This window comes from Pelodiscus sinensis, unplaced genomic scaffold (assembly GCF_049634645.1).
Source record: "Pelodiscus sinensis isolate JC-2024 unplaced genomic scaffold, ASM4963464v1 ctg42, whole genome shotgun sequence".
Taxonomy (NCBI): domain Eukaryota; kingdom Metazoa; phylum Chordata; order Testudines; family Trionychidae; genus Pelodiscus; species Pelodiscus sinensis.
The window spans coordinates 738,525-762,063 of record NW_027466041.1 but is presented as its reverse complement, the minus strand read 5'-3'; the positions used below and the strand labels follow the sequence as shown (position 1 = coordinate 762,063).

The 23,539-nt window shown below is 54.6% G+C and overlaps 1 protein-coding gene across 2 annotated transcripts in view; it reads left to right on the top strand.

Moving 5' to 3' along the window:
- The window catches only part of LOC102451607 (malectin-like), a 39,876-nt gene extending 16,631 nt beyond the window's left edge, over positions 1–23,245 (top strand). Inside the window, exon 6 of one of the 2 annotated variants that reach the window (XR_012900477.1) lies at positions 22,749–22,794. Coding sequence is in view for 1 of the 2 variants with exons in the window: in XM_075918558.1 (XP_075774673.1) it covers positions 22,749–22,975 (227 nt within the window). In the remaining variant the exon portion in view is untranslated. Of the gene's footprint in view, positions 1–22,748 lie in introns of both variants that reach the window. The other variant, XM_075918558.1, reaches the window with a different exon arrangement.
- Positions 23,246–23,539: the final 294 nt, after the last annotated feature.

The window sequence follows — 23,539 nt, the reverse complement described above, 5'->3', positions numbered from 1 at the left end:
CACAGCTGCATGATCTGTAGGCGTTGCTCACGGCTGAGGCTCAGGGAGAGGCTTACCTCTTCTACTCTACCCTGGCTCTTCCCGTCGTAGTAGGCTCCCTCAGGCCACCCCACCTCTTCCTTCTCCTGGGCAGTGAATTGAAGAACCTTGAGTTCTCGGGAATAAAAGGGCTTTAGAGAGTTGATGTGATAGACCTTAGGCTTAAGGTCAGGATCAGGAAACGCTATAAGATAATTAACTGCCCCTAGATGCTCCTGGACCGTGAAGGGCCCATCCCAGGATGTTTCCATTTTGTTTGCCTGGAGTGCCTTCAGAACCATGACTTGCTCCCCTACTTTGAAGGACCGGTCCCTGGCATGTTTATCATACCAGGCCTTTTGCTCTTGCTGAGCATTTTGCAAGCTCTCTTGTGCGGGAGTTAGTGTCTCGAATGGTATTTTGGGGGTTGTAAACAAAATCCAAAACGTTAGTTCCTGGTGAAGGGTTAGTCCCCTCCCATTGCTGCTTTACCAGCTGTAAGGGACCCTTAACTTTGCGGCCATACACCAGTTCAAAAGGCGAAAGTCCCAAACTGGGATGTGGGACATCTCGATAAGCAAACAGTAATTGTTGTAAAGCCAGGTCCCAGTCGTTGCAACGTTCATTCACTTGCGTATCATGGCTCGCAAAGTCCCATTAAATCTTTCCACCAGGCCATTTGTTTGATGGTGGTAGGGAGTAGCAACTAGGTGCTCTACCTCATGGGCTTCCCAGAGGTGTCTCATAACCTCTGCCAGGAAATTGGCCCCTGCATCTGTGAGGATCTCTGAGGGCCAACCTACCCTGGCAAAGATCTGTTAGGGACTGGGACATGGTCCTAGCCGTAGTGCTTCCTAGAGCCACGGCTTCAGGCCATCTGGTGGCAAAATCCACGAGGGTCAATATGAACTGCTTCCCCCTGGGGGTCGTCTTAGGGAAAGGACCCATAATATCCACAGCTACACGCTGAAATGGGACCTCTATGATGGGGAAGGGTTGGAGGGGTGCCTTGGCATGGTCTTGGGGCTTCCCCACCCGCTGGCACACCGTACATGTACGGACATAGTAACCCCCTGGCTCATCCCCTCCCAGTAGAATGACCTTCTCAACTGGTCTTTGGTTCAGCTCATCCCAGCATGGCCACTAGGGTGATCATGGGCTAAGCTTAGGAGCCTGTCCTGGTACTTAGTAGGAACCACCAACTGTCTCTGAGGATGCCAGTCCCCTTGGTGTCCACTAGAAAGGGACTCTCAGTATAAAAGTCCTCTTTCTCCCACAAACCTGGTTTTGTTCGAAGAGCTGAGGGGCAGTGGTTCGCTTTTGGCTGCTGTCCAAGCACCTTGGAGGCTCTCATCTGCTTTTTGTTCGGCCTGGAACTGCTCTCTTACAGCCGGAGACGTCCAACCAGGGCCCACAAGAGGCACTGCGGGAGCAGGTAGTACCTCTACAGGTGGGGAATCACTGTCTGCTGGTGCAGATTCATCTGTGGCTGTTGACTCCATGGTGCCCCTAGTGGCTGACTTAGATCCTAGTATCGGCAGCCCCTGTCCTTCCAGTTCTTGGGCTGGCCCTACCTGGGTTTCAGGAATTGGATCACAGGTTGTGGTTGCAGCTGCTGGTCGGGGCTTGGGTGCCATGACTGCAGGGTTCAGGGTGTCTGGGTGTACAGTCTACATAGCCTTCCTACGTGTGATCACTCCCACCCTCTTAGCTTGTTGCACATGCTTGGCCACATCCTCCCCGACCAGCATAGGAATGGGGTAGTCATCATAGACTGCGAAAGTCCAAGTTCCAGCCCAGCCCTTGTACTGAACTGGTAGCTTGGCCGTAGGCAGGTCGAAGGGGTCTGCCTTGAAGGGTTGAATGGTGACTAGAGTCTCTGGGTCAATGGCCTTGGGGTCCACCAGAGCGTGGTGAATCACTGATACCTGTGCCCCGGTGTCTCTCCATGCGATAACTTCCCGTCCCCCCACTCTCACAGTCTCCCTCCGCTCTGGGGGGGATCCGTGAGGCATCTGGGCCTGAGGCTCCTTGTGGCAACCCCGGAGTGATGAGTTGTAGCCGGTTGGTGCTCTGGGGACAGTCGGCCTTTACATGCCCCGGCTCATTACATTTAAAGCATCGCCTCACAGCGGTATCATGGGAACGGGGGGGGGGGGCTCCCAGCAGATGGTATGGAGGAACGGGGAGAGATCTGGGGTCTTCCTGGGTGTATGTAGGGCCCGTCTCTGTGGGGTGGGGGTCGGGGGGATCCCCAGGTGTTGATGGGCCCCCTCAGACTGCTTTCCAGGCTGCTGTGGCCCCTCAGTTCCATCCATCTGGCCCCAAGCACTGCTGCCTCTCTGAGGCTTTTTGGTTTTCTGTCCAGGATGTACCCTCTAATCTCTCCTGGAACACCCTCGAGGAACTGTTCCATCTGCATCAGGAGAGAGATTTCTTCCCGAGTGTGGGCCTGCTCTCCAGAGAGCCACGTTTCCCAGTTTTTGAGGACACGACTAGCATGTTCGGGGAATGGTGTGGTTGGGGTCCACTTAGAGGCCCTGAAGCGACACCGGGCCTGTTCAGGGGTGAGGCCCATCCTGAGTCTGGCCTCCTGCTTAAACAGTTCATAATGATTTGCTAGGTCACCTGGCAGGTCCGTGGCTACCCCCAGTAAGGGACCAGCGATTTGGGATCTTAACTCTCTCATGTACTGATCAGGAGGAATGTTGTACCCCTGGCAGGCCCTCTCAAAGTTGAGGAAAAAGTCCTCAACATTATCCCCTACTTTTGGTACATGGGGAACTTTCTGGGGGGTTGGTTGATGATGGAGGTGGGAGTGTTAGGTGGGGTACTTGCGGTGTCCGGCTGCTTGGCTTTCCCCAGCGCAACTTGGGCCTCTAGTTCTGCTCGCCTCGTCCCTGCTGCTATCTCTGCCAGTTTCACCTCCTGTTGTATATGCCTGTCTTCGGCCTCGGTCTCTCGTTGTGCACGCCTGTCCTCCAGCTGTAGGAAAAACTCCATCTCCTTGTCAGTTAGGCTGTGTCTAGACTACATGGCTCCGTCGATGGAGCCATGTAGATTAGGATTATGGGTAAAGGCAAATGAAGCCGCGATTTAAATGATCGCGGCTTCATTTACATTTACATGGCTGCCGCGCTGAGCCAACAAACAGCTGATCAGCTGTTTGTCGGCTCAGTGCGGCAGCCATGTAAATGAAGCTGCGATCATTTAAATCGCAGCTTCATTGGCCTTTGCCAAAACAACAAATCTACATGGCTCTGTCGATGGAGCCATGTAGTTTAGACGTACCCTTAGAGGCCTGCTGGTCCTCATGGCATAATCGCACACAGAAGGCGCAGGTGTGGGGGAGGGAGAGCGGCAGCCGGCTGCTCCTGCCTCCTCAAGATCCCTTCCCCCAGGGCTCACAGAGGTAAGCTCTTGTTTCCCCTCTCTGGGGTTGGAATCTTTCCAGGTACTTAACATCATGCCTGGCTCTGAGGCTGTTTCTGCCTCAGGGTGTTGCTTAGGAAGGGTTGGGTTCTCTAGGGTTACCTTGCCTGATCGCAAGAGCATGTACTGGGCTCCTTCCCTGCCCTATTCTAGCCTAGCTATCCAGTTGTCACGAAAGCTATTAAAAACAAACAAACAAACTGGTTGGGATGGTCTGTGTCTGGCTTAAGCTTAACCTTCTGTCTGCCCCTCTCAAGCAGCCCAGAAAACAAAAGAAAAAGAGAAAAAACTGCAAAGCTTGCAACTCAAAGAAAAACCTGTGTCCTTTTAAAAATCCTGGGTTCTCAAAATAATCCCACTGCTATGCCACGGCTCCTTCCCCACTCTGGCATGATAAATGCAGAAGTGGGGGCCAGCAAGTGTACCCCAAAGCCTTATCTACCAGGCTTTGGTATAAAACTTCCCCCAAAATCTTAAAAACCTAGATCTTGGGAATAAAACTTCTGCTGCCACCACCCAAATACTGATAAAGAAATCAGGGGAAAGATCATTTGGGAAATCTCACCCCTAAAATAAAAATCAGGACACACAAGTAACCACTGTCAGGTTAATAAAAAGAAAAGAAAGAACTTTTATTATTACAACAATATTCCTGTTGCAAACATAATGACTAGATAGGGAGGTAACAAAATATACTCATGGAGAAACTCCATGGGCCTAGAACTTAGTTACAAAGAAAAGCCAAAACATCTTTTAAGCAGTGCCAGATACCAGATCCCATACCCAACCCTTAAAACAATAAAACCTAACGAAACTGCCTAAACTTTACCCTACTTACAGAAAGTGAAGAATGGTGTCTTGGAGAGAGAGAGAGACATGCTTGTCCCTGCCTGTAGCTGCAGAGAACACACCCCGAGAGACAAAAGGAGAGGGGAAAAAAAACCAAATTCCTTTGTCCCAGTTTGAAAGTCCCACCTACATTCCTACTGGTCACTCCACCTGGCTAGGTGTAGTTAACCCCTTAATCCCCAGGCTGCTGGCTAACCCTCATAATCAGTGGTCCCCAACCTTTAGAGGCCTCCCGGGGGGTGGGGCCACGCATCCGGGGGCATGCCAGGGGACGGGGATGCCCTTGCACTCGGTGCCAGCATGTGCCCCGGGGCTGGGGCTGGCTGAGTGCCTTGCGCCTGGGGCTGGCTGAGGCCGAGGCTGCCCAAGCGCCTTGTGCCATGGGCCCGGGGCCAGCACCGCCGCCCAAGCCGCGCACCTGGGGCCAGGGCTGGGGCTGTCCAAGGGCCATGCGCCCCGGGGCTGGGGCTGTCCGAGGGCCGTGCGCCCCGGGGCTGGGGCTGTCCGAGGGCCGTGCGCCCGGCACCGGTGCGTGTCGCGCGCCCGGGACCGGCGCCTCCCGTGCGCTGGGGGCAGGCTGGCCCAGGTTGTCGGTGGGCATGCACAAATGCCCCGGCAGGCGCCATGGCGCCTGCGGGCACCGCGTTGGGGACCACTGCTCATAATCATGACAGGGGCAGCCCTGCCCCTACCTGGTACACTGAGAAACCTGCCTCTGGAGTGTCAGGCCCCCCAAAGGAGCTAGTCCAAGGGACTCACCACTCCTGAGCTGAGGGCAGCCTGCCCCTCCTCCAGCCCTACCCAGTTAACCCTGTGAGGTCTCGGTTTGCTCAGCCTGTCTTAGAGTTTGGGACACTGAGCCCACAGTGATGACAGGTCAGGTTCCATTGGTTCCCTTGGGACCGGCTGGTTTGCCTGGGTATTGGCTGTCCCCATAGGGAGGAGGTTGCTGGATCCTCCCTTCTGGGGGGCACTAGTGGGTGCCTCTCCTCACTCCACTGTTGTGACCTGATCTTTCTGGGATTCCCTTTCACAGGTGGACTGGCTGTTTGTAAGCTCATCAGCCAGCTTCCCTGTACTGTGCTGGTCCTCTGGCTTCCTGTCCTTCAGTCACAGTCTCAGGGCCCAGGGGACGGGGGCGGGGCAGAGTTCATAGAGCTGTTCCAGGACCATCAGCTTAACCAGGTCCTCTGGGGTCTGGACCCCAGCCCCAAATACCCGTTTGTGAATGTATCACACCATCCAGGAGACCAGCTCCATGTAGGTCTCCCCAGGGCCCTTCTGCACACTCCAGAATTTTTTCCTGTATGCCTCAGGGCTCGGCCCAACGTGTGCAGCAGGGCTTGTTTGACCCATTCATAGTCCCCCTTCTCAAGCTCGTCCATTTGGCTGAGTGTCTGTCATGGCTCAGGTCGTCATCCCCCCCCCCCCGCAGTGCAGCAGCCCCTTCTGTAACCGTACCGGACTCAAACCGGTGTAACAGAATGACACGGATGCCCAAAGGAGGATTTACCAGACCTTTATTAATCAGCGCTGATGGTCGTCCCCTCGAGCTTTACAGCAAAAATGGTGAGGAGCAACCCCGTGCCGCTCTGTGCATAGCCTTTTATCGGATACATGAATAACAGCTTGATTGGCTTTTACATTTCATTGGTTAAAGCACAGCAATACCTTATTTCTAACATTCACGATTGGCATTCCAGTAACTGGGGAGGGGTACTCTTATCTTATGCCTATGTGCGGTTTTACTCTGCCTGCTTGTGCCTGTCACAAGTTAGAAAATGTGAAACACAGCTTCATTCTTGCTCACAGGCTAGTGGGCCCCTAATTGCTGTTAGGCTAGTTCCTTATCTTTTTCGGGCAAGGGGCAAATTCCACTACACTTCTCGGGGAGCCCACTCCACTCCAGCGGCAGTGATACAGCCCTTTCTCAGGGGGTCTACTCCAGTGCGGCGACCCTCTCGTGGGGTGCCTACTCTCACCTGGGGGGTCTGCCCCTCTGCCTCCGGGATGGCGCCTCGCAGGGCCTTCAGCCGCCTGCCTCTGCCGTGAGCCCCTTCGGGGGTCCACTCCCTCTGTACCCCTGGAGCCTTCACTCCCAGAGGGAATAGTGCAGCCCTGTTCTCCAGCCCAGAGCGACTCTCAGCGAGCACCAAACAGGAGGGTTTATTGAGCTTTGAATGCAGCAAAGGATCTCTCAGGCCTGTAGGCCTGGCCTCCCTCAGCCAGGCATGTCTGAGTCCCCCCTGCAGCCAGGTGGGCTCTGTCTGCTCCCATTCTGTCCCAACCACCACCCCCTCCCCCAACTTCCCTCAGAGCCTCCAATATCCTCAGCAACAGCCCCTCCCCTGTCCATTGTCTTCCCTCCAGATAGACAGGGTTGCCTGGGCCCCTCTCTTCTCCGCCTCCCCTCTCCTCCATCCATTGTTCTCCCCTGGCTGGAACCAGCTGGGTTGGTCACAGGAGTCTCCTCTCTGCAGCCCATTGTCTTTCATCTGCCCAGAACCGGCTGTGTCCTCTGAGCAGGGTCTTCCCGTGACCAGGGCACCAGATGCCAGGGCTCCAGTTCTGTGCTGTTCCCTGCAACAAAAAACTCCCTCTCCCCTTGTCACATTTAACCAGTAACATCCCGGGGCACTAAGTGCCCCACTCTACATGCAACCCCCCTCCTCTTGAGCCCCCAAAACTCCCTACTTCCTCACATCTCTCCCCCCCCCCAGACCAAATTGAGCAGGGTCACTCAGTCAGGGTATGTTTACACTGCCACCCTAGTTCAAACTAGGGTGGCTAATGTAGGCAATCGAAGTTGCAAATGAAGCCCGGGATTTAAATATGAAAGCCTAATTTGAACTACCTACTCGGTGCCGCGTGTAGCCGCGGGCACAGAGTCCGAACTAGCGGACGTTTAAAAATGGCGGCACCTGGCAAGATGCAAATGAAGCCCAGGAAATTCAAATCCCGGGCTTCATTTGCAACTTCGATTGCCTACATTAGCCACCCTAGTTTGAACTAGGGTGGCAGTGTAGACATACCCCCAGTGACCTGGGGAAGTTCAGACCTCCCACTATGGGATGAAGCATCAGCTATGACATTAGCGCTCCTCTTAACATGGACCACATCCATGGCGTAGTCCTGCAGGAGCAGGCTCCATCGCAGCAGCTCAGCGTTGGCCCCCTTCATCTGGTGCAGCCAGGTCAGAGGGGAGTGGTTGGTGTACATGGTGAAATGTGGCCCAAATAGATACGGCTGCAGTTTTTAAGGGCCCACCCTAGCTCCAGGCATTCTTCTCTATGGCCCTGTAGTGCTGCTCCCGGGCAGCAGCTCCTTGCTGAGGTGCATGATGGGGTCCCCCCCTTGGAGTCAGTTTGCATCAGCACCGCGCCTAGCCTAGTGTCGGAGGCAGCAGTGAACAGAAGGAAGGGTTTGCTAAAGTCCAGGTTGACCACCACCAGGCCCTGGATGAGGGCCTCTTTCAGTGCGCAGAGAGCCCCCTCACACTGCTCAGTCCAGACCACCTTGTCAGGCTGGCCCTTCCTACACAGCTCTGTCAGGGGCGTGGCCAGGGCACTAAAATGGAGCACAAACCTCCAGTAGTACTTGGCCATCCCAACAAAAGCCTGGACCTGCTTCTTAGTCTGGGGAGTGGGCCAGTCCCGGATGGCTTCCACCTTAGCTGGCTGCAGCTTCAGCTGGCCACTCCCCACCTTGTGGTCTAGATACATCACTTCCGCCATCCCCCCACTACACTTCCTGGCTTTTACGGTCAGCCTGCCATCTTCTTCACCTGGATCGTATGGGCTTCCCAGGTCCAGCTAAAGAGACAGGTTGTCAGTATAAGCCAAAGCAAAGTTCTCCATCCCTCTCAGTAACTGATCCACCAGGTGCTGGAAGGTGGCAGAGGCCCTGTGACAGGGTGCTTGCCCTGCACTGGCCCTTTAAGGACAAAAACCGAGCCCTGAGTGAGAGCTGTGGGTGAAGCCCCAGCTGAGGCAGTTCTGGCTAATGAGGGCCCAGCTGGGGGCTATATAAAGAAGTGCCCCTTGAGGGAGAAGGGGAAGCTCACTCTTGCTCTAGCTAGAGATCAGTAGGGACCTGACTGCCAGGGAATCAGGCGGCTTCCTGGAGGTAGAGCGGTGCTGGGGAGACTCTGGCCAAGCAAGCCCCCAGACTGCAAGGCCGGAAGCTACTGGGGCTGCGGGAGGCAGGCAGGGGCAGCAGGTCCACACCCCTTTGCCAGTGATGAGTGGCCATTACAGACTGCAGTTGGCCCCTGAGGCAGGGTCTAGATGAAGACTGGAAGTGGGTCACTGAGGCAAGGTGGGTGCAGAGGAACTAGGTGTTACCTGGGAGAAGAAGTGGGTGCCCCTTGGGAGGGGAGGACCCTGGAGTGCATAGTTGGGTAACCCTCCCCCCCCCCCCCCCCCGAAGGGGACACGGAGACTGGAGTGGGCACAGCCAGAGGGCAGTGGCCTGAAGAGGATGCTGTGGTCAAAGAGTGACATGGGTCTGGACTAGAGGGAAGAACAAGGGGAGACACCAGCTAGAAGTAGGCATCCAGTGAGCTGGCAAGTTAGTTCCCAGACTTCTGGCTAGAGGTACCATGGTACTGAGTCTGCCCCCTGATAGGCCCCTTTGAGGCCAAAAGGCAGGACCAGGAACTCAGAGCCCTATTGGGGTGGTGAAGGTCGACTTCACTCTGGCCTTTGGGCTCACTTCTCCTCCCGGCCTGGGCTCACTAACCTGGCTGTGCATTGGGTGGAGACAGGAGGAGAACAGCTTCTGGGAGGAATGCAGTGGTTCTCTGATCTCTGCCAGCTGGGCTGGAATTAGCTGGTCAGAGAGGGGAATTGACTAGAGCAGGGTGCCAGCCTCAGCCTCTGGGAGGAAACCTATAGAATCCTAGGGCTGGAAGAGACCTCAGGCGTCATAGAGTCCAGCCCCCTGCCCTGCCGAAAGCAGGACCAATCCCAACTTGACAAAGCCCTGGCTGGGTTGATTTAAGCTGAGATATGAAAACCTCTAGGGATGGAGATTCCACCCCCTCCCTAGGTAACCCATCCCAGTGCTTCACCACCCGCCTAGGGAAATAGTTTTTCCTAATATCCAACCTAGACCTCTCCCACCACAACTTGAGCCCATTGCTCCTTGTGCTGCCATCTGTCACTACTGAGAACAGCCTCTCTCCATCCTCTTTGGAACCTCCCTTCAGGAAGCTGAAGGCTGCTCTCAAATCCCCCCTCACTCTTCTCTTCTGCAGACTAAACAGACCCAAGTCCCTCAGCCTCTCCTCATAGGTCATGTGCTCCAGCCCCCTAATCATTTTGGTTGCCCTCCGCTAGACCCTCTCCAATGCGTCCACATCCTTTTTGTAGCAGGGGGTCCAGAACTGGACACAATACTCCAGGGGCTCGTCTACACTGGCCCCTTTTCCGGAAGGGGCATGTAAATTTCACCAGTCGCCGTAGGGAAATCCGCAGGGGATTTAAATATCCCCCGCGGCATTTAAATAAAAATGTCCACCGCTTTTTTCCGGCTTTTAGAAAAGCCGGAAAAGAGCGTCTACACTGGCCCCGATCCTCCGGAAAAAGTGCCCTTTTCCGGAGGGTCTTATTCCTACTTTGAAGTAGGAATAAGAGCCTCTGGAAAAGGGCACTTTTTCCGGAGGATCGGGGCCAGTGTAGACGCTCTTTTCCGGCTTTTTTAAAAGCTGGAAAAAAGCGGCGGACATTTTTATTTAAATGCCGTGGGGGATATTTAAATCCCCCGCGGATTTCCCCTACGACGACTGGTGAAATTTACATGCCCCTTCCGGAAAAGGGGCCAGTGTAGACGTAGCCCAGATGTGGCCTCACCAGTGAGGAATAAAGGGGAATCATCACATCTTTAGATCTGCTGGCAATGCTCCTCTTAATGCACCCCAATATGCCATTCGCCTTCTTGGCTACAAGGGCCCCTGTTGACTCAGATCCAGCTTCTCATCCACTGTAACCCCCAGGTCCTTTTCTGCAGAACTGCTACTTAGCTGGTTGGTCCCCAGCCTGTACCAATGCTTGGGATTCTTCCGTCCCAAGTGCAGGACTCTGCACTTGTCCTTGTTGAACCTCATCAGATTTCTTTCGGCCCAATCCTCTGTCTAGATCACTCTGGACCAGGGGTGGGTAATAATTTTTGAAGGGGGGGTGGGGGGCTACTTCACAAATTTCAGAAGTTTCCAAGGGCTGACCCGTAAGGGGCACGGCCTTGGTCCATGTGGTGTAAAAAGATACCCATATGTATTTTTACACAAAGTAATTAAAGTGTAATAATTAACTGCATACAACATTATCCAAAGGTTATCATAGAAGGGAACACTTATTACAAATTTTACACTAACATTGAGAACACTTGTAACAACAACACTAATGCTAAACTTTTAGTTCCATCAGTGGTGGGCAGTATCCGACCCGCGGAGTGGACAGGGTTCACCAGGGTTAGCCCTGGCAGGCCACCAATACTTTATTTACATGCACCTCCACTGGTACAGCTGCTTGGACCTCCCCTTCACCGTGAAGCACCATCTCCAGCCAATGGGCACTGCTTGAATTGGGATGCCACCTCCTACAGCTCACGTGGGCTGGGAATGGTGATCCACAGCCAACAGGAGCTTTAAATCAGTGTTTCTCAACTTTTTTTTTTTTTTTTTAAATAAAGTGCCCCCACTACCTACAGTTTTCAGATGCACACAATTGTTTTCTACAGTCGCAACACATTTGTTTAAACAACTTAATCATAGCTGGGTGGGCGATGACATTTTTGGGTGTAAAAAGTACAAAAATAAAGTGCTGTAAAAACAAACAAAAATTCAGTTCTCTCCAAACTTCAGTTGTGTTGACCCCCCCCCCAAGCTTCTCTCGAGTCCCCCTAAGGCCGTGGTCACCAACCGGTCGCTCACGAGCTACTGGTCAATCTCAAGGCCTCGACCAGTCGCTCGCGAGGCATCCTGTAAGCCCCGCCCCCATTTCCCTCCCACCCCCCCAGAAGCCCCACTACTTACCTCCAGAGAAGACAGAGGTAGTGTCAGCTTCCGGCGCGCTGGGGTTTGGCCCCGGGGCTTCCCAGCGCGGGTAGGGGGGTGTCAGCTCCCTGGGCAGGTGTGCACGCGTGAGGCTTTCCTGCACGGGAGGGCGGTTGGCCCCAGGGTAGGTGAGCGCGCGCGGGGCTTCCCTGCGTGGAGGGGGGAGTTGGCCCCGGGGCAGGCACGCACAGGGCTTCCTTGCGGGGGTCGGCCCCCTGGGCAGGCACGCATGAGGCTTTCCTGCATGGGGGGGTTTGGCCCTGGGGCAGGCACGCGCGCGGGGCTTCCCTGTGCGGGTGGGGGGGGTCCGCCCTCTGGGCAGGCACACGCCCTCTGGGTAGGCTTTGCTGCACGGGGGGGGGGTTGGCCCTGGGGCAGGCATGCGCTGGTTTCCGGGGGGGGGGGGGGGGGGGAGACAGGGGCGACGGACTCTGCCTCCACTGGCACCCTGCCCCTTGTTCCTACTCCCCTGTCCTCAACTACAGAATGCTGTCCCCAGCTACAGAACTGTCCCCACTCCCTGAATTCTGTCCCCATTTGCGTCCCCACTCCCCAAACTGTCCCCTGCTGCAGAACCCTGTCCTCTGCCCTCCCAGCACCCTGTTCCCTCTCCCCTGCCCCCAGCCGCAGAACTCTGTCCCCACAAAATGTATAATTCTAAATGCTTCATTTTAGATTTAAATAGCATGAATAAAAAACAGACCATTTATTTCATAATTATAAACACGTTATTTTAATTGTATGTATCGCATAATTTAAAAATAAACTGTTTATCAGAGAGTGTAAGTAAGGGCTGGGGATAGCAAGTGATGGACAGGAGGAGAATAGAGAGGCTTCAAGGAAGGGACAGGGCTTCAAGGAAGGGGCGGGGCGGTAGATCTTCACCTGTTCTGAGATTTAAAAAGTGATCTTGGGTGTTAAAAGGTTGGAGACCACTCCCCTAAGGGTACTCGTACCACTGGTTGAGAAACACTGCTTTAAATGGCCACATCTGCAGAGGCACAGGGTAATAAACACTGGCAGAAGCCACGTCTCATATATTGCCCACCTGAGTTTAATGCAACTTATGTGCATTAAATGTAAGCATAAAAGAAAAAAAAATGCAACTCAGTGTGAAGAAGCAAGTCTGTGTTGGGCATTAACAAGGGACATGAAGTCAGGTGTCACTTCTGATGTTGCAATGCGGAGCACTACTGCAAGGTGGTCAGTAGTGATAGAAGAGCTGGTCTTTGATTTACTGAATTTCATGACAGAAAATGTCTGCTCGCAGATGTAAGTTGCTCTGCACAATACAAGTGTTGTCGTCTTCGAGTGATTACACATGTCCATTCCAATTAGGTGTGTGCATGTAGCGTGCACATGTTGTTGGAAGTTTTTCCCTCAGCAGTACCCTTAGGGTCAGCGGGGAGCTCCCTGGAGTGGCACCGGTATATTGGCCCATATATACCCCTGTTGCCCCCCTCACCCACTCAGTTCCTTCTTACCGCTGTGATGGTCGTTGGAACAACACTCAGCTCATCTAGGGATAGTTGTCTTCAGTATTGCTTTGTTTCTTCAGTTAGTTTAAGTACCTGCAGTTAAGTTAAAGACTCCTTTGTTGTTTTCGTTGCTGTTTGCTGCCATGCGCCCGCAGCAGGGCATGCTCGGACCGCGAGGCTTTAAGTCCTGCAAAAAGTACCACAAGCCTATGCCCCATGGCAACCCTCATTCCTCGTGTTTAAAGTGCTTGGGGGAGACGCACCTCACGGAAGCCTGCAAAATGTTTAAGCCGTGCACAAAACGCCCGAGAGAGTCACGTCTTAAGATCATCCTTATGGAGGCGGCTCTCCAGCCAGTACCAGCATTGGAGTCGGCACCAGGTCCTCGAAGTGCACCGGCGTCAGTGCAGGACTCCCCCCTGCACTGTGCCTCACCGGCACCACAGAGACCTCGACACCAGTCTCAGTCTCTGGCACTGTAGAAGAGGCAGCCCAACAGGGGACAGTCTTCTGCTAGACACGTGCCCTCCAGTGGGGCACGTGGCGTTGGCAAGTCCGGAGCCTGGACCTTCCAGGTTGGGCAGACCTTCCTCCCAGCATAGGGAGTTGAGCCCATTGGAGGACTTCCCTGAGCCCTCCACACCAGAGGCCTTAGAAACGGCAAGGGTGCTCATAGACTCTTCCCCCTCACCGCCCCCCCACTCCAGCACCCTCCAGGCAAAACAGGATGTCCTGGCACTGGCTGTTGAAACAACCCAAGACCACAGCACCGGAGGCCCAGGCCCACCGCCCCTCCCTCCCAGCTCGACTGGCACCGCTCACAGCACCGACCAGCAGCGCACCCCTACCCACGGTGCCACATCAGGATGCGGTACCATTCCCCGACACTGGGTCACACTGTTCCAGCACCTACCTCTGCACTGGACATGCGTACCGCAATGCCACCACGTCCACCTGCTCCATAGGTGTCTGCATCTGCTCCTCCCTGGTCCACCTCGGAGTACACGTCTGACTGAGGCGGAATCCACCTGGTCTTCTCAGGGCTCCTAGTCTCAGTCACGGCATTGCTCCTGTTCACAGCACCATAGTCCACCTCGTCCATACCAGATCCCACTTTACCCCAGCCTGGTGGTCTGTTACTTCGGACCGCTGGGTGCTCAAGATAGTGGAAAGGGGTTTGGATGGTGACCTGGGGCAGGTAGAGGGGAGAGAAGGGATGGGTGCTAGAAGCAGGCTCTGGCTCCCAGAGGTGGCTCCCAGTCAGCAGCCCGGCAGGAACCTGAGGCAGGCTGTCTGCTGCAGTCCCAGGGTTGTGGGACCATGTGGCTCTGCTCCAGGGAGGGGGCAGGGAGGGAGGCTTTGTTCGCTACCCCTGCCCCCCAGCAAAATTTCTCAGCTCCTTGTGGCTGGAAACTGGTTAATGAGAGCTGAGAGATTTTGCTGGGGGGCAGGGCAGCACATAAAGCCTCCCTCCCCAGCATCCAGAGCAGAGCGTGAGCTGCTTTCCACCTAAGGGTTGTGGGGAGGCGGCTGTGGGCTGGATCTGGTGGTTTGGCAGGCCAAATCCGGCCTGTTGACTGCCTCTTGCCCACCCCTGCCATACTAATTTCTGTGCAGCCTGCAGACCCCAGCTCTGAAGGCAGCAGGTGTGCAGTTCCCTGCAGCTGGAGGAGGCTCCCAGAGGTGAGTGGTATATTAACACATGGGCCCAGGACAACTTAAAAATGGGCCTCTCAGCCGTGGCAGGAGCCATGAGGTAAAAGCCCTGATCCCCAGCAGGCACTGTGGGGGCTAAAGCATTGGTAGCCCCATGAACCCAGGAAGGAGCTACATGAGATGGAAGCCCTGAGTCCTAGCTGGAGCCTGGGTAGCAGCTGCTAGGAAGGGACAGCTGCCCAGAGTCTGGGCAGGAACCGCAGGGGAAGGGAGGGCAACAGCATTCCCAGAGCCCAGGTGCCCTGAGCCAGAGCAGGAGGAAGGCAACAAGCCCTGGAGCTTGAGTGCCCAGAGCCCCAGCAGGAACTGCAGGGGAAGGAGTGGGGGGACAGTGGCAGCAATCTCAGAGCTGGAGTCCTGAGCCCAGGAGCCATGGTGGGAGGGGAGCCCCAAGCTAGGCAGAAACATCAGGGGCTGGCGCTGCGGTGTGATGGTAGCCCTGAGCCCAGAACCTGCTGTGGCAGTGAGGGAAGTAGCAGCTTGGAGTCATCACAGAAGCTGCAAACTCTAGCAGCAGCCCCTAGTCTGGGCTCCCTGAGCCGGTGCAGAGCCTGAAGCCTGTGCTGCAGCAGCCCCAGAGGTAGAAGTGACTTCACTCCTGTGCTGCCTGTGGAGGTATGGTTTGATCTCCCTCCAATAACACCTGAGCAGTGGAAGGAGAAGTCCTGTCCTCCAGCATGGCTGATTTCTGAGAGATGAGATTTCACTGGGCACGGTTAATTTCATGTGAAATTGGTAGGGTCCTACTCAGTGTTCTGAGTCATAGGACCTGCTGGAGTCAGAGCACTTAGCTAAGACCTTTGTCCTATGGTGGGTCCGCTTGCTGTTCTAGAGATAAGAGATTGCTACCCTGCGGGCAAAGAATTGGCCAGGTGGTCTGGTGGCAGCATTGTAACTTGCTGTGTGGGGAGTTTGAATTCAGGTCTCATGCCAGCAAAGACTGGGGTGAGTTAGGACACATTGTTTTGATAGATATGTGGAGTGGCAATGGCAGGTTATGGGGAAGGTGCTGGAAGATAGGTCTCCCTTTACTGGTTGGGAGGCACCTGGTTATCAAAGCAGTAAATCTCCATCCTGCCTGGGATCTTTCAAGGCTACCAGAAGCATTAGATAAACTTAAAAAGCAACAAATGGTCTGGTAGCACTTTATAGACTAACAAAACATGTCAATGGGATCATGAACTTTTGTGGGCACAGCCCACTTCAGATGACCAGAGTTTTGAGTTTAGGGTGTGCAGACCCAAAATAAATAGGGGAGAAGGGAAGGAAAATATGGAAGGGGGGGGGCAGGAAATAAGGAGCAGAGGGTATGAAAATATCAAAGGGAAAACCAAATAGGCAGAACTGGTAATCAGTAAGCACCCAAAGATTGGATAGTTAAAAGAACCAGATAAGGATCAAAGGCTAGCAGTTAGATAGGAAGGTGTAGCCCAGTGGGGCACACCCAGAGAATGAGGGGTATCCCCCTTCAGGGTCCATGGGTGGCCACTCAAACCCACTACACACAGTTTAAGTTGGAGCCTCAGTTCAGAGCAGGCTACAGCACTGGCAGTCTATGGGCCACCCGGCTGAAGCAGGAGCCAAGCTGTTTGTGGCCCAGCCCTAGTACAGGGTGGGCTGCAGCTATAAGCAGTTTCTAACCCAGTTCTACCACAGGGTAGGGCAGCAGCAATAAGCAGCTTGTAGCCCCAGCCTTATGCAGGGGGAGGCCACTGCAATTAGCAGTTTATAGCCCAGACCTAGCACAGGGCAGGGTGGCAGTTCTTAGAAGCTCAGCCCTGGTGCAGGGTGGGGCTGCAGCAAATAAGCAAACCAATTCACAGCAGGTATGCACAGGTAGATAGTCTAGCTTCTTGTTCAGGAGGGGTTCAGGCACCTTGCCTGTGGTCAGAGAGAGTGAGAGGGGAGACTGCCACCCAATTAAGGGGTAGTGGAAGGGGAACGCAGGCCCTCCCTACACCACTGCGTCCCAGCCCAGGGCCCTAACAGCAGCAGAGCAGTCAGCTGCTGGATCAGCAGGGATCCTGGTCCAAAACACACTGACCTGTTGTTTGGTCAGCAGGGCTCCATGCTGCAACCCACTGACCTTTGGCTAGACCAAGGTTGGCTATCCCTGGGCTGGTGCCATTTCTCCCCTCCACAGATTGTACCTTTGTTCAGGGCAAGTCTTCAGGGCAGCATAGGTTGAAGTCCCCAGGCCAGATACACAGGCCCACCCAGTGGTCAGCTTCCCCCAGGTCTGATTACTCACTGGGTTGGGCTGAGAAGGTTTCTGGCTCCCTTACAGGTTGGGGATAGAATAATTCTAGACCCCAACTGGCCTTACAGGCAGACCTTTTTATATCCCCAGCCCTGCACCCTGGTTTCCTTCCAGGTGAGTCATCAAGGTGAGCCCACCAAGACTCAGGGAGAGGCATTTCCCCCTGGGGTCAGTGAGTGGCCACTCCTAACCAATCTAGAGAAGGAGGAGAGGAAGCAGGGTGCAGCTGCTGTTCTCCTCCTGTTTCTGCTGCCCTGTCCCACCCAGCCTGCTGAGGCCTCAGCTGCTGGACTTGCTCCTCCTGGACAGTGCTCCTGCTCCCCACCACCAGCTGCTACTGCTGCCTGAGGGGAGAGGGAGGGCCTGCCCCTCCCCCACTCCAGAGGAAGAGGACCCCACCAGCACCCACCATCCAGAGGCCTTCCCCCCCTGGCTGCTACCTGCCTGCTGCTGCTCCTGCACCACCTGCACCCCGCCGAGGGAGAAAAGAAGAGGACCACCAGTTGGACTGTGGAGGGGGTTGGTTTGTTGGGACTGAGCTTTTTCACCTGCTCCTGGGGTGGTGGTGGACTGAGTTCCTAAAAGGGGGGCTGGGGGAGAGGCGCAGAGCCCCCCCTGCCCCACATACCACAACCCCCTCCACCAACTCCCTTGCACCATCTGGACTTGCCCCTCGGCGGGGTTAGCCATTTCCCCCCATCCCTTTACTATCTAGGACTGTTTCACTGCAGCAGCAGGCGAGGATTGAGCCCCCACAGGTGCTCATGGGCATACTCCCCCTATCTTTTCCCTTTGGACTTGGCCCCTTCCCTCAGCAGTGTTTGGCTGGGGGGCCCCTTCACCCTTGTTTTCCCCACCTTGCCCCCCCACTACAGTAGTTCACCCACCCCGCCAACCAGCTCTGTCCCCCCTCACCCCAGAGTTTGCTGACCTGCCCCACCCAGCCCCAGTTTGTTGGCTGTCTGCTGTAGTGCCTGTCCTGCCTCCCAGCTCTTGCTTTGCCTTGCCCCACATTGTTCCCCCAGTGCTATCCCTTCCCCCAGCCTCCCAGTAGTCCTGTTTTACCCAGAGTACCTGGTCCCTACCCCGATCGCTTGTATTCCTCCTCTAGCACGGAGGAGTGGCTAGCACTTCCTTTTGACCCCCCTCCCCTGCCTCTATCTTAGGTGGGAGGAGTGGTTGTCTTGCTCTCCCCAGTTCCCCTATTGGTTTCCCCCCATCAGCTCTGAGGGCGATCCACCTGTAGCCCCCAGGGTGTATGCCCAGGGGGCCGCTGCTGTCCCCCACCGTGTCATCTGCCCTGCCCACCGCCTCAAGCTCTGTCCCAGGTGGCTGGGGCCCCTTCCCCACTCTGACCAAGAGGCACGGCATCTGTTGCCTCCTGGTCACCGCCTTGCCCCATGGCGAAACTTACGTGCGGGTGTTGACGAAGGTGGTGGGGGGCCTTTAAAATGTACGGCAAGGCGGTGTTCTTCCTTGCCTCGGAGGCCACCACCCAGGAGGCGGTGGAGAGGGGCCTAGACGTGGGGGCCGTGCACGTACCCATCGAACCGCTGAAGGACCTGGGCGTACGGGTGGTTCTCGCCTCTATCCCACCCTTCCTCCCCAATGCTGCTGTTGCCTGCCCTCTCCACCCTGGGGAGGCCAGTATTCACTATCAGTCCTCTCCCACTGGGCTGTAAGGACCCCGCCACACCGCCATATTCTGTCCTTCTGCCAGCAGGTACACCTGCAGCTGCTGCCGGCGGCACATGGCGGGTTGATGTTAGAGGGGTCCTTCATGGTGCCCTAACAGGGGGCCCTCTACCAGGTCGATTATTAGACGGGGGAGACCTGCTGCTTCCTCTGCCAGGCGATTGGATATGTCCGGAGGGACTGTCCCTTGGCCCGGGCGGAGGAGGTGTCCAGTGCCCGGGAGGGCGCTGGCCCTAACACTACCGGCCCCCCCTGGTAGTCCGGTCTCTGCAGCCGCCCCTCTTCCAACTGACAGCTTTTCTCGGGAGCTGGAGGCACCCCCTCTGGCGTGCCTGGGCGAGCCCTGCCTCCGTTCCACCTGTCTCTGTGGGGCCTGAGGAGGAGAGGGTGGTGCGCTCGCTGTTGGGTGAGGGAGAGGGCTCTCCCCAGGTGGAGGCTTCCCTACCCCCCTCTCTCCCTCCCTTGCCTCAACATCCCCTCCCAAACAACAACTGCACCCCCTGGCTTCGCCCCTGCTGACCAGTCCTCCACCTTGGAGGACTGGACGCTTGTCCGGGGGAAGCACAGAACCCATGGTCAGTTATTTCGAATTAACTTTAATAGCATCTACACAGGCAAACCGCTATTTCGAAATAAATTCGAAATAGTGGAGCCCTTATTTCAAATTTGGTAAACTTCATTCTACAAGGAGTAATGCCAAATTCGAAATAGCTATTTTGAATTAACTGCTGTGTAGCCACTTAATTCGAAATAGGGGGCCTCCAGCCCTTCCCAGGGTATGTCTACACTACCCTCCTAGTTCGAACTAGCGGGGTAATGTAGGCCTACCGCACTTGCAAATGAAGCCCGGGATTTGAATTTCCCGGGCTTCGTTTGCATAAGCTGGGCGCCGCCATTTTTAAATCCCGGCTGGTTCGAACCCCGTGCCGCGCGGCTACACGCGGCACGAACTAGGTAGTTCGAACTAGGCTTCCTAGTTCGAACTACCGTTACTCCTCATTCCACGAGGAGTAACGGTAGTTTGAAGTAGGATGCCTAGTTCGAACTACCTAGTTCGTGCCCCGTGTAGCCGCGCTGCACGGGGTTCGAACCAGCCGGGATTTAAAAATGGGGGTGCCCGGCTTATGCAAATGAAGCCTGGGAAATTCAAATCCCAGGCTTCATTTGCAAGTGTGGTATGCCTACATTACCCCGCTAGTTCGAACTAGCGGGGTAGTGTAGACATACCCCCAGAGAGCCCTGGTGGCCACTCTGGGCACAACCAGAAAAGCTTACTCTCCTCTCCCTCAGCCCCAGAGCCATTAAAGGGAAGCTTACTCTCCTCTCCCCCAGCCCCAGAGCCATTAAAGGGAAGCTTACTCTCCTCTCCCCCAGCCCCAGAGCCATTAAAGGGGTAGACCCTGGCCACAGTGCCAGTGCCAGTGCCAGCTCCAAGCCTGCCAGCAGTGACCACTGGGGCCCCTGACCCAGTGACCCCAAAACATGAGCCAGCAAGCCACTGGCAGCCAGCCCTCCACCACTCCCCAGGAGCAGTTTGCCAGCTCCCAGGAGCCTGACAGGGGCTGGAGAAGGCAGGCGCCTTCCTGGTCCAGGGTGGAGATCATGGACCTTATTCAGGTTTGGGGGGGATGCCCCCAACTTCCATGATCTCAGCCCTAGATGGAGGAACACGGCCGTCTATGGCAGGATAGCTGCCAGCCTGGCCACCAAAGGCCACATGCGAACCCAGGGGCAGGTTTGCATGAAAGTCAGGTTGGTCCGGTGAGACCCCCCAAGCCTGAGCTTCCCCTCCCCCTTGCTTCCCCCTTCTAGCTCCCTCCTCCCAGGTTGCCCCTCCCCTCTCCCACCTCCTTTTCCCAGTCTCCCCAGAGGTCCACACCCACCCCCCCAGTTTGGTTCAATAAACCCAGTTTGTATTTTTGAACACACGTGTCTTTTGTTTGACATCAGGAAGGGGGCTAGGGAGGGGTAAGTGGAAGGACGTGAGGGAGGAATGGGGCATGAGCCCCCGGTGGGGAGGACCAGGGAGGCTCTGAGGGCTCCTTGGGGTGGATGCTCTCCCTTAGGGCTTCCTGGATCCTGACAGCCACCCGATGGACCCCCGGATGGCAGCCTGCAGCAAGTGCAGCCGGTCTGATGGCAACGACCCCACGAGACACACCAGCGTGCCCGGGGCAGCTTTGGCTCCATGTGGCTTAGTGCTGTGGTGTCCCGACTGCGGGCACTCAGGGCACTCCAAGCCAGGACTGCTTTGCTGTCCCTCATCGAGGTAGACAAGCAAGCGGGGAACCCTGAGAACTGTCTGTCTGGGGTGGGGGTAGGGTTCCTTTAAGCATGGAGCTCAGTTAGCCTCAGGCAGCAGCCCCACACACTGGCTGGCTGTGTCTACACTGGGCCACTTATTCCGGAAAAGCAGCCGCTTTTCCGGAATAACTTGCCAGCTGTCTACACTGGCCGCTTGCTTTTCCAGAAAAGCAATGACGATCTACTGTAAAATTATCAGTGTTTTTCCAGGAAAAACGATGCTGCTCCAGTTCGGGCAAAAGTCCTTTTCTGGAAAAACTGTTCCGGAAAAGGGCCAGTGTAGACAGCACAGTAGTCTTTTCCGCAAAAAAGCCCCGATCGTGAAAATGACGATCGGGGCTTTTTTCCGGAAAAGCGTGTCTACATTGGCCATGGACGCTTTTCTGGAAAAAGTGCTTTTCTTCCGGAAAAGCAGCCTGCCAATGTAGACGCGCTTTTCCTGGAAATACTTATAACAGAAAACTGTTCCGTTTTAAGCATTTCCGGAAAAGGGTGCCAGTGTAGACGTAGCTGCTGTGTCTAGACTGGCCAGTTTTTCCGGAAAATCAGCTGCTTTTCCGGAAAAACTTGCCAGCTGTCTACACTGGCTGCTTGAATTTCTGCAAAAGCACTGACTTCCTACTGTAAGAAATCAGGGCTTTTTGCGGAAATACTATGCTGCCCCCGTTCGGGCAAAAGTCCCTTTTGCGCAAAAGGGCCAGTGTAGACAGCTCAGATTTGTTTTGCGCAAAAAAGCCCCGATTGCAAAAATGGTGATCAGGGCTTTTTTGCGCAAAAGCGCGTCTAGATTGGCACGGACGCTTTTCCGCAAAAAGTGCTTTTCCGTTAAAAGCATTTGCGGAAAATCATGCCAGTCTAGATGTAGCCACTAAGTCCCAACCTGATGCCCTGCCGGCACTGGTTCCAGCCAGCCTTAACTTCAGTTCACGGTCCACTCAGTGTTGACACGCTATTTCGAAACAGCAAAATGCTATTTCAAAATAGTTTTTGTGTATAGATGCATTATTTCAAATTAGCTTAATTCGAATTAACTATTTCAAATTAAGTTAATTCAAAATAGTGCTGTAGTATAGACATACCCTTAGACCGGTAGGGGGTGGGGAGCCCTGATGTGCAGTCAAATGACCTTTTGATTTGGTAGCTTATGTTGTTGGCTCCAGTGATGAATTTGCTTGTATAGATATGTGGACAGTTGTCACTGTGGTTGATTTTAGGGCTGGGTTCCTGGAGGCTTATCATGTGGTGCCAATGTAGACACAGCCTAGGTGCTTAGTGATTACCAGTTCTGCCTGTTTGGTTTTCCCCTATTTGGTTTTCCCTTTGATATTTTCTTACCCTCTGCTCCTTATTTCCCACCCCCTTCCATTTTTTTTCCTTCCCTCCTCTCCCTTCTCCCCTATTTATTTTGGGTCTGCACAACCCCTAAACTCATAACTCCCGTCATCTGAAGAAGTGGACTGTGCTCACGAAAGCTCATGATCCCATCTACATGTTTTGTTAGTCTTTGAAGTGCTACCAGACCATTTGCTGTTTTTTAAGTTTATCCTGTACAGACTAACTCGGCTACCCCCTGAAGCTTCAGAAGCATTAGAGATTGGGTTAGGGCAGATGTGCTTGTGTGATGTAGCTCTTCCTGAATAAGAGGTTGGAGAGTGGTGATGCTGCTCTGTCCTCATAGGCATCTTCATCATATACTAATATTTGCTTCACATATTGAGTGGAGCTGTCCAAGTATCTCCATGGATTAGGGTGCTTGCATTGGAGTGAGCACCTTGGCAGTGTGGGACTGTGTACCCATCTGCAGGGTGTCCCTGAAGCCCTGTTTGAGCTGGTAGGGTGTGGGATGGGGCAGATCACAAAGGGACAGTTGGAATCAGTTGCCTGTTGCAGTCCTGACAACTCCTTGCAAAGTTCACCACTGAATTTCTTTCTCTTCCAACAGATGTTCCAAAGCTGCAGCCTCATCCTGGCTTGGAGAGAAAGGAGGATGAGGAAGATGAAGAATATGATGAAGGCTCCAGCATTAAAAAACAGGCCAATAAGAACCGGGTTCAGTCAGGCCCCCGGACACCAAACCCCTACGCCTCGGACAACAGCAGCCTCATGTTCCCTATATTGGTGGCCTTTGGTGTCTTCATTCCTACCCTCTTCTGCCTTTGCCGGTTGTGAGGGCAAGCCCCATGCAGAGATTACAGTAGCTGGGGCCACAGGCCAGGAAGAAAGGAGTCAGACCAAATACAGTTGCTTTCAGTTTCTCCATATTTTTCATCATTTAAAGGGAAAAAAGTTCATTTGGAATGAACGCCAGGTACAGGTAAAGGGGGGCACTTGCCTTCCCCCAGCCACTGAGCAGTGAGGCCTTGGCATCTCCTGTTGCACTATAAGCAGCATCCCTTCCTTTCCAGGGCACTTGAGATTAAACTGGATCCTTGCTGTTTGTCTGGGTTGTAAGAAGTTGATGCTGGTGAACTTTGATCCATATCCCACATGGAGAGGAAGCTGCATGACCTAAGCACTGGGCCCTCGTTCAGGGGGATAATCGATCCCAGTGTAAGAAGCTAAGCAGGGTAGCACACTCTGAATGTTGCCTGGAAAAACAGCCTTTGAAATGAGGCCAGGTGTCTGTTTTGGTCAGAAGTGTGCACAGATGTTCTGGTGCCTTTGGGTGACTAACAGTTACAGGGGAAAGAGACTGGCTTTTCAACAGCTACCTTAATGTTTGTAACTAAATGC